Raw genomic sequence first — 8,678 nt, 5'->3', positions numbered from 1 at the left:
TCCTCCACGTCACTGTTAACATTTGGCCCACTTCAAGGATTTGCTCATGGCGACATGCCTCAGCTGAACAACAGTTCACTGAAAGTCACTCGGAAATAAAACACACTTGTTGAGCTGACTGCACATCCCCAAAACATCCTTCAGTCTATCAGAGTAAATGGGTCTTTGGTGTGAGTGGTGTCTCAAGTCTTAAAAATATCTCAGGTCACAGTTAGAGCTGACCTGGCTGTTGTACCAGTCTGATACACAGAGGTTTGCTGTAAAAACATGGCTACTCGCAGGGAAAGACCTGATAAAATGGCTTGATATCACTTTTCGATGTCTAATATCAATACTGATATCACAACCATGGTATCTACCGATATCAATATCAGCTGACATAATTCTCCAACTGTATAACAAATATTCTGCTCCCATTTAAAAAATGTTCTCTTCCTGATATCTGATCTAGTGCTTTTGACCAGTATCAGACCGACACTGATACTAATGATGCTCTTAAAATCTAAGACTGCTTAAATGTACACTATATCTTGCCATTAGATAGCTTTCTTTCCAACAGACAATTGAAGTTGGTGTGGCTTTGTTAAGTGGTCACTCCCTGCACCAACGTCCATTGAGAAAATCAGCATTTTTACATCACAATACAAAGGAGTCAGCAGTACAACAGCAGCTGCTGTGTCCACGTGTGTGTCCTAAAAACGATGATTTCCTCAATGGACTTTGGTGCGGGAAAGTGAGCGGTACACAAACTTAATTTTCCAATCAGTGCAGGCTGTCAACAGTGAGACAAAGCAGCGACTTAAGCAGGCTGCATATTATTTTTTTAGGTTAGCCTTTTTGTTCAACCGCTAAAATCCCTTTTCCCTTGAGTCGTATATGTCCCTCATATAACCACACTTCAAATACCCACAACTATTCTTTTAAGTTAAGTTAAAACATCATACATTAGGAATTGGATTAGCTTGAAAAAGTTCACCTTTGGTTTTCAACCTGAAGTAAATGTGTAACTATGTGAATTACTTTAACACGTTTTGCCCTGCAGCAGTTAAATAATAGCATACAGTGTGGACAGTCCACCTTAGCCGAGCAGCTGAAACTGTGTGTTTGATACACACACGCACGTAAATACATTACTCACCTGCATTCAAATGCTTGAAGACGACTTATTGTAAGATAACGACATCTGGTGGAGGTAAATGACTGTGGTCAAAACAGCATTCATTCGTTTTTCCGTGGTCAAATCAGCTGCCCGTTAATGTGGAGTGTGCTTTTTTCTCGCCTTTACGGTATACACTGAGCAGCCCAATTTCCGGTTTTCAAAATAAAGTATTGACAAAACACAACACAACGTACTAAAAGGAAAAATGTATAGAACAGCAAACACAATAGAATATAGAATAGTGCAGTATAGTGTATGACTGCCATATTACGATAAATTGTTTAACCATGTATGTATTGTATGTAATGTTTAAGTTAATCAATGTTTTGGGGGTAAGACTATTGAACAGTGGTGTAATTTTGGCCAAAGCATTGAGAAATTATGTTTAAACAGTGAATTACAGTGATTTAGTGATATTCTGATAAAAGGGACAGAGAAAAACTGTGATGCCACAAAAGAATTTATACAAAAGGTTTAGGTGAAATGACCACAACAATACACAATGTCAATAATGACACACAAGCAAGGAATAATATACAGAAACCATTTCATAGTATTACAGAGGAATAGATTTAAAGGTATAAAAAACATGCCTTATTCAGATATGTGGACGTCCTTCAATAGAAGAACTAAAGTTAAAATAATGGGTTTAATGCTGAAAAAAGGTCCAGCAAAGTCCTGGTAAAAGACATTATGACACTAGGAGGAAGCAGCACAACGCTCCAATATACATCGGTGGAGAGGGTGAAAAACTTCAAATTCCTGGGACCTACATCAATGAAGATCTCACTTGGTCAGACAACACTCGGCAGTTCCTGAAGAATGCCCAGCAGAGACTGTACTTCCTCAGAAGGGTGGGGAAATTTGGCATGTCAACCAAAATTTTCAGAAAAGAGTGTTATCACCAGCTCCATCACAGTGTGACATAGGAGCTGCACTGCTCTGGGCAGGAAGGCTCTCGAGTGGGTGATAAAAAACTGCCCAGTACATCTGTGGACCAGCCCTCCCTAAACGTGAGGATATTTACGAGACCAGGGTCGTCAGGCAGGCCCACAACATCATCAAAGACAGCACACACCCACAACACGGTCTCTTCTTCACACTTCTGCCATCAGCGAGACACTACAGAAGTGTAAAATCTAGGACAACAAGGCTCACAAACAGCTTTTACCCACAGGCCATCAGGCTTCTGAAAACAAAAGCAAGCACCACACTCCCCTACCCCCACTTTTAACACACAACGAAGAGAGTCCTCACAATCCCACTGACTAAACTGGAGTAAATCCATTCAAACAAATGTGTCGTGAGCGCTACCTGCTGGCTGTGAGATGTCATTAGCTCCACTTACAGACCTTACTGTGTTAACTGTTTTGCCGAGACAAAACACACAGAGTTTAGAGCACAAATTCACAAAGTACAACTAACAAAAATTAACGAAAGACAAAATACACCCTCCAAGAGGGTGTATTTTTAAAAGTCGGTCAAACGAGACAAAGGCTAAATCATCAAGTATCACAAAGCTTTTATGAAGACAGCCGTGTGTTATGAAATCTATCACAGTTTTAACACTGCTACCATCCGTTTTTGACGAGCACCTCAGTGCAAGAGACTGTCAGCACTCACTGCACTTCTGGCATGAGCATCGAGTCTCCTGTAGCTAATGCATGTAAATTTAAGGCACATGATTAAAATGTGTTTTTGAGATCAAAGAAATGCAAAAGTCCTAAAAGGGTTTAAGAAATATAGGTTGAATAACCTTGATAAAATTGTATTTTTGTATTTAAAAAAATCATTAAAATGACATCCAGATACTAATTTAAGTGTCATTGTGTTTGACAGAAATGTATTTACACCCTTTAATTCTGTCAACCGTAACCAAAGACGGTGTGTAAATGCAAAGACTTTTCACTGGGTGTTCAATAATTCAAATCCACTCTAAAAACGGATACTGGTACAAAAACATATCAACAACAGAGAGAAATGTTTAACATGAAAAACTCATTAGTTGATTGAGCGAGAGCTCACAGCCCCATCATCCTCGTTTTCATCTTCTTCTTCTTCCTGGTTGAGGGGCTGAGTGTCCGAGTCACTCGCAGCCTGTGCCGACTTCTTTGTCGTCTTGTTCAGGGTTCCATTCTGAAGAAAAACAAAAAAGGCAAAAAAAACAACTGAATACACGCTGTACTGTGATGACGTGAGCTCTTAGACACACACGGCTCTCAAGAAAGCTTCAAAAGCAGTCAGTCTGTGAGCTGCCTCACCTGTCTGTGGTCGACAATATTCAGCAGCACTGAGGTGATGATGCAGCAAACAGTGTTGGCCAACATGAAGATCAGCATCCTCTGCCAGCGCCAAAATGGAATCTTTGTTTCACTATGGAAAATAGATTGACAAAAAAGTACAAGTCAGGAATGGCATATAAACTGTCATGGTATTGATTTTTTGTTACCATACAAATTTGTGACAGCCAGGGATGGATTTTTCTGTCTGAACTAAACCAGAACTACAGTGGTTTATTTTAAATAGTTGTACTGTAGAGTGAAAGGATAGCATCCACTGTGGATGGTGTGTTGCGTTCACTGTCAATCACTTATCAGTTTCCACTTATCACATATTAAAAAAGCTATTAAATGTTTGCACCATATTTTCATGAGAGCAATTTAAAAAAATACAATTTGAATTCATTCTATTCTTTACTTTATGTATCAATGTCATCACTGTGTTTGTGTAATAAATATAAAAAGCAAGTGCTTTTAATATAAGTTGCTCCGAGTTTCCCTGATAGCAAATAATGTGCTGTTTAACTGAAAAACCCAGCAAACTGAGCCAAAAACAGTGATTGAAGTGTCTTTTTATCATCAACAATTGTCACTAAAAAGCAGAACCACTTTTTTCTTCAGATGTAAAAGATTACCTACCTAGACTTGGTGCCTAAAATCTGACCAACAACCAGATTAGACACTCCAATCCCAATCATCTGTACGGAGGTGGCCAGGCCCATGGCTGTTCCCAGGCTCGCCTGAGGCACGACGAGTGGAATAGATGGCCACATACTCGCCTGTGTTCCAGCATAGGAGGGAAAATGTCAGTGACAACATACTTTTTTTTTTGTCTGCTGTGTCAGTAGGTGTATGTTCTGTGTTAACAACTGTCCAAGACACTTACTGCTGACATTTACAACAACATTAGCTGTAAGATAATGAATATAAGCTGATGCTGAGCACTTACAGCAGCAAAGGAGTAGGTGACACCCAGCCATATGGTGGAGACCAGAGGAGGGACGGAGGTGAAGGCCAGGAGTCCAAACACAGGGAGTGTGAGGATGGCACAGGCCAGTGCAAACACACCCCGCAGACCTACAAAATCCTTTAACACACACACATGCACACAGTCATGTGTTACAGCGAGTACCTACTTATTCAACAGTGTGTTTCATGAATGAATGATACTCACTATGAGAATGCCCACACTGGCTGAGAGGACCAGTGAGCTGTCATACACAGCCCCAGCAATATAGGCTGCTTCCTTCGGACTGTAGTCATTGTATTTGTCCTGAATGAACTTACTGCATAGTAACAAAAAATACAGCATGGATGTCAGTGTTAAAACAGAGTGGATATTTCTGTGTTAAATGTACAATACGTAACATTCTGCTTCACATCCTTGCATTTCATGTATACAACCAATAATACATAATGCATAATTGCATTCACTCTCTCTGTCTTTGCTGTCACCGTCATCATCTTCTTCTTGTATTTGTGTTTGTGCCTGTGAGTGTATACATCGGTACATTTCTGTGCCAGCATTACAGCACCACACAAGGCACTGGCATAGTGTTTAGAGTCATTTTGGGGGGGGTTTGGTTTGGACGAAGACATTTCTTGAAACAATATAGTGATTTCATAATAGAGAGGTCGTCAGGAGTTTAGATGCTAGCAAATGGACTTACTTTATCCTATATGTAAACTCGTGAAGGTACAATGACCTTGATGAGTGTGTTCAAAACCCTACCTGGCATCCGCAATGAATGGGAAGATGCCATTGTAGAAAAACATGATGGTGAGAACCAGCAGCCAATATCTTAGTGACAGAAGCCGGACATCCTGGATCCTCTACACACACACACACACACACACACACACACAGGGAGAAAGATAGAGAGAGTGTGTGTGAGATTGTTTGGCATCAAATTATTATGTCAAATCATTACAAAATAAAGTTCTTACCACTTTGCGAGATTCGTCTTGGGTGATTCCATCCAGTCCCAGCTGCCTCATTCCAACCTTGTCGAGTATACTGACTACGATGGCAGAAATAAAGCTCAGCACGCATAATATGGCACCTAAAAAACAAAGAAATCATTCACCATATATGAAAAGTATTACTGTTTAAATATGCATGTCTGCATGTGTGGACAACTGTAATTAAAATACCAGAGTACTAATACAGCACAGTCGTACTACCAACTCAACCTTTAAGCCTTTTTTTTTAACGATTTTATTATCACAGATCTTGACGTTTACACACCTCCCCAGAGCGTCCACTGCATGCCATAATTTTCTTCAAACCTCTGGGTGAAGAAGAAGTTCAAAACTGAACCGAGGCGTGAGAAAGCCAGGGTCAGACCAAAGGCCAAGGCCAGCTCCTTCCCTTTGAACCAGAACGCTGTGATTCGGTTCTGAACAACTGACGAGGAAGTAGATGAGAGAATGGTTCAACAACATTCCTAAGAGTTGTCACTACAAAGAATTAACTTGTGACTTCAAAGGTGTCCTTACTGGTCAGAGATCCATTGCCTGATCCAAACAGCAGCCGTCCTGTGAGCATCAGTGGCAGCAGATAGGGAGTCCCTTTGAAGTGGGAACCCAGTGCAAACAGGGACGAGCCCAAAACACACAGGAAAGAGAAGAGGAACACCCCGACTGCACAGAGAAGGACACAGAAATCAATTCCTAAAGTCCACTTTCTGTCTGGTGCTTGTTATATTAGATGAGTAAATGAGATATAGAGTACATACAGCGATTTCCTAATTTGTCAATCAGGAACCCGGCAAAGATCACCACCACTGCATTCCTGTTGATAGAGAACAAACAACAGCTGAAGTGGTTTTCTGATAAGCCTCTATTGTGCTGTTCAGTGTGTGTGTGTGTGCACATACGTCCAAGCATAGATAGCATAGAGAAGATTGTACTGCTGAGGGCTCATCCCCAGTCCCTCCACACAGTCCACTGTCCCATTGATCACTGTTGCATTGGGACATGTCAGGTTCTGTGAGATAAGAAAGCGCCACGGTCATTTATCTGTTCAGCCACAAGCAAAAGACAGTATTTCTAACAGAGAACAGAAATAGAGAATTCTAATACCAAATCCTATGATTCACATAGGATGTCAAGTGATAGTAAAGCCCCAACAGAATTTTATCTCCTAAAAATAGGTGTACAGTGATGACAAATATCTCTTCTGGTTTTGTCACCCTACACGAAAATACGTTACTAACCACTTTGCCAATTTGAATAATTAAAAGTTGCTAAGTGTCTAAAAATCATGTAAACTTCAGCAACAGGCAGCCATGTTTTCAGTGAGACCAGCTGGGTCTCAGTGTACATCAGTACCTCATGCAGTCACACTTTAAAAAGTGCACCTTGAAAGCTGCTGTTTATTGTCTAAACATATTTACCCCTTGGAACTGATCCTGCAAAACGCTGGGTATGTCAAAGCAGAAGTAGGAGCCAAATGTCAGCAGACAGTTGAAGAACAGCACCACGAAGCGGTAATACACTGCAACGAAACAGAACAATAATAAAACAAAGACAATAAAGATACATCACTCCTAAATGCAAAGTTAATTCACCCGACTGACAACAAGTCTAGTAAAGCAACTAGATTTAGACTGGTTAATCAGTTGGGCTGATCAATTGGGTTGATACTACCCATATATTACACAACCATGCAATTTATGTTCCCAGAAACCTGATAAATACTTTGAAATCAGTAAAACAAGTTTTTGATGACCTGTTTCATGTATTCAATATTTAGTTTACACAACATTTAGCAGTTGCAGTTCTGCGGGACATACGTGTTGTTCATTAACTGGTTACTGAAGTTCATTGGTATTAATAACTGGCCATTATTGGCTGCCCTGACGTCTAAATATCGGCATCATTCATAGAAAACCCGTATCAGTCAACTTCTAAAAGCAATGTTGTCACAAAGTAACTGTAAGTAAGTGCATTTTGCATTCATTTGGTCGAATTGCACCTTATGTGTTAGCTACAATAGAAGTCAATAGTTGACAGTGAACCCCCAGATTCTAACAACTTCCCTTCAGATCACATGAAGCAAGAACAAATATGCTGAGCTGGTTTTTCTGTACCGGTCAATTTTTCAGGAAAGTAAACAGAGGCTTAGGTGTCGTCAATTTCACACTTACCCTTCTCTGCCGGCTGCGCCATTGTGTGGAAAATCGTCGTTGCAAAAAAAGTAAAGCTTTTTAATCACATTCTTTAGTGTTGTGGTGTTCGCGACAGGAGGAGGAGAAGTGACTTACTCCTCTGACTCCTCCCTCTTCTGCCGCTGACTGTCTGCTGACCGCAGCTCTTTAAACTACATGGACCAATCTGTTGTTGTGTTGTTGTGACAAAACATATGTCCCAATATAAAAGGTTGCATCCTCGGAAGGACGCGGTCGCAAAAGCTGAGCTGAGGCGCTGTTAACAGTCTAGCTAGCCCACGGAGAACTTCCTGGTTACGTCATCAAGTAATCCCGCCCCTCGGTAAAGCACGACGTTCTCGAGCTTCGGCTGTGCGCGTTCCCGTCAGAGACATGCAGAACTCGGCAGAACACCACCTAGCTTAACTATTTGGTTGCCAAAAAATAACAAAAAAGATAGTTATCGACGTATTGTTGAAGTTGCAGAAATTGTCAATTGTATTCAGTTGCAAGAAGGTCACCACCAGTGTGAATCCCTGATGCACCTCATGGCGAAAGACAACCATGAACAGGTAAAAATAAACATGGTAAGCTGTGAAAACTGTTTCGTCAATAGTGATGACATGAGTTGTATCATGTGTTAACTTGAAAATGACAGTGAAAACTGATTTATTAACTGGCCAAAAATTCAAATTCCACTGTCAAACCTTAAGTGATAATCAGAATCACAATATTTTATTATTAATCACTGCATTACATTTGCTCCATGAGGATTAGATAACACGCAGGAAAAAAATAAAGAAACAAGATTAAGAAAACAATATTAGCAGCAGGTAAAATAATATGCATGTACCATAACATCAAATATATACATGACTTACAGTAACTATACTGCTTATTAAGTGATGTGACCTTTGATTTCTATGACAATACATATTATCACAGATAGAATATGTGAATGTAAACTGAAAACTTTTGAAGTAACTTGAAACATAGAATGTAAGTATACTGTTTAACCCACAGGGTTAATAAGAGCACATTATTTACCTTTTCCACTTTGTGTTATTTACTAATTGAATAGTATCATAT

General features: G+C 40.1%; 1 protein-coding gene across 1 annotated transcript; it reads right to left on the bottom strand.

Moving 5' to 3' along the window:
• Positions 1 to 1,601: 1,601 nt before the first annotated feature.
• mfsd1l (major facilitator superfamily domain containing 1-like) lies at positions 1,602 to 7,902 on the bottom strand. The gene is made up of 13 exons (XM_044013469.1): positions 7,590 to 7,902; positions 6,837 to 6,937; positions 6,318 to 6,427; positions 6,177 to 6,232; positions 5,938 to 6,081; positions 5,687 to 5,845; positions 5,386 to 5,501; positions 5,171 to 5,271; positions 4,613 to 4,724; positions 4,388 to 4,525; positions 4,078 to 4,217; positions 3,421 to 3,532; positions 1,602 to 3,295 (listed from the first exon to the last, which is right to left on the bottom strand). The coding sequence occupies exons 1-13, from the start codon at positions 7,609 to 7,611 to the stop codon at positions 3,161 to 3,163; spliced, it is 1,446 nt and encodes a 481-aa protein (XP_043869404.1). The 5' UTR covers positions 7,612 to 7,902; the 3' UTR covers positions 1,602 to 3,160.
• Between the last annotated feature and the right edge of the window lie 776 nt (positions 7,903 to 8,678).

This window comes from Solea senegalensis, linkage group LG18, assembly GCF_019176455.1.
Source record: "Solea senegalensis isolate Sse05_10M linkage group LG18, IFAPA_SoseM_1, whole genome shotgun sequence".
In the NCBI taxonomy this organism is placed as follows: domain Eukaryota; kingdom Metazoa; phylum Chordata; class Actinopteri; order Pleuronectiformes; family Soleidae; genus Solea; species Solea senegalensis.
This window is presented reverse-complemented; position numbering and strand designations above follow the sequence as displayed.

Coding starts and splice junctions, on each gene's coding strand:
- mfsd1l (XM_044013469.1), bottom strand. CDS start 7,611: ATGGCGCAGCCGGCAGAGAAGG. Junction 6,082..6,176: donor TGACAAATTAGGAAATCGCT/GTATGTACTCTA, acceptor TTCTCTGTGCAG/TCGGGGTGTTCCTCTTCTCT. Junction 4,725..5,170: donor CCATTCATTGCGGATGCCAG/GTAGGGTTTTGA, acceptor GTTACTATGCAG/TAAGTTCATTCAGGACAAAT.